The following is a 1,178-nucleotide window of genomic DNA, read 5'->3' as shown; positions in this document are numbered from 1 at the left end:
GCCCCCGCCTGTGCAGCTTCATTAGCAGGGCGACCACAACACCTCCTGCACGGACCACCACCTAAAATAGAAGTCTGACAGCCTGAGGGCTGCCGTCACTCCAGGCCCAGCCAGCTTGTTATCAACCAGCAGCTCTGCTGCAGATTGTGGAGCTGAAGCCTGTTTGTCCTGTTAGCTACTGAATGAAGTCGTGTTGGAAAGCTCTGAGTCTGACAGGAGGAACGGAAGCAGCGTGTCCAACAGATGCACWGAAGAAACATGTAAATAAGAAACAAACAGGATGTGATAAAACCCAGATAAACAGACAAAGACACAAAATATCTCATGAGCACAACGTCTTTCATAAAACCATCATTTGACCAAAACGGCTGCAGCTCCTCCTGTTGTATCATGAGATGATTTTAGTTTATTTTGTGTAAAGTTTGACAATGAGCATTTTATCATGACAAACAGCTTCTATTATCCTCAGAATATTTTATTTTTTTAATTTGGCATTTTTACTCCTGATTAATGGTAATTTATGCCACACAGACAATCTATTTTATAATGAAAGTGGAATTTCAGTCTGCACAATTTACCATTATTTATTGTGACAAACGTCTAAATATATGAAGGGAACACATGGCTACACTAAATATTCAAATGTAATCAGTGATTAAACAGATCTGCAGTCAGCTGGTTTGGTTCAAATTGATTTAATTTGTGGTTYTTATTAATATTTGTCCCTCCTGCTTATTTAGATTTTTGTTTCCTGTCACTTTTYTACAAGCAGTTAGCATTTAGCTTTGTAGCACTTGATGTAAAAGACTAACGAGAGTTGTTAATGGAGTGTGAGTGTGAGTGAAGTGATACCTGCTGCTCAGCTGTCTGCACTCACCAGTAGAAACGATTAGGAGCCACTCGTTCGTGCACCAGCTGCCATCTTCTACCAAACTCCACGGAGCTGTAGAGCTGCAGCACGAAGGAACAAAACACAAGGCAGGACAGATTTCAAAGTTTAGTTATGAACTCAATACAAGCTGCTAAAATCAATCAAATCAGACAGAGATTAAAAAGCAACACATTAATCTGCTTTTACATGAAACTAAAACAGTTTAAAGACATAAGGGGACATTTTTAAATAAAAATACACATTTTGAAACTAAAACCCATCATAAATCGATTCACACAAGCAAGGG

At 39.1% G+C, this 1,178-nt stretch overlaps 1 protein-coding gene across 1 annotated transcript in view; it reads right to left on the bottom strand.

Moving 5' to 3' along the window:
- LOC106524471 (VPS10 domain-containing receptor SorCS1) overlaps positions 1-1,178 on the bottom strand; it is a gene marked incomplete at its 5' end in the record, with an annotated part of 97,122 nt that overhangs the window by 61,958 nt on the left and 33,986 nt on the right. The window contains 1 exon segment of the mRNA XM_014018281.1: positions 878-951. Coding sequence (XP_013873735.1) covers positions 878-951 — 74 coding nt within the window.

The sequence above is a fragment of the Austrofundulus limnaeus genome, unplaced genomic scaffold (assembly GCF_001266775.1).
Source record: "Austrofundulus limnaeus strain Quisiro unplaced genomic scaffold, Austrofundulus_limnaeus-1.0 Scaffold189, whole genome shotgun sequence".
Lineage (NCBI taxonomy): Eukaryota > Metazoa > Chordata > Actinopteri > Cyprinodontiformes > Rivulidae > Austrofundulus > Austrofundulus limnaeus.
This window is presented reverse-complemented; position numbering and strand designations above follow the sequence as displayed.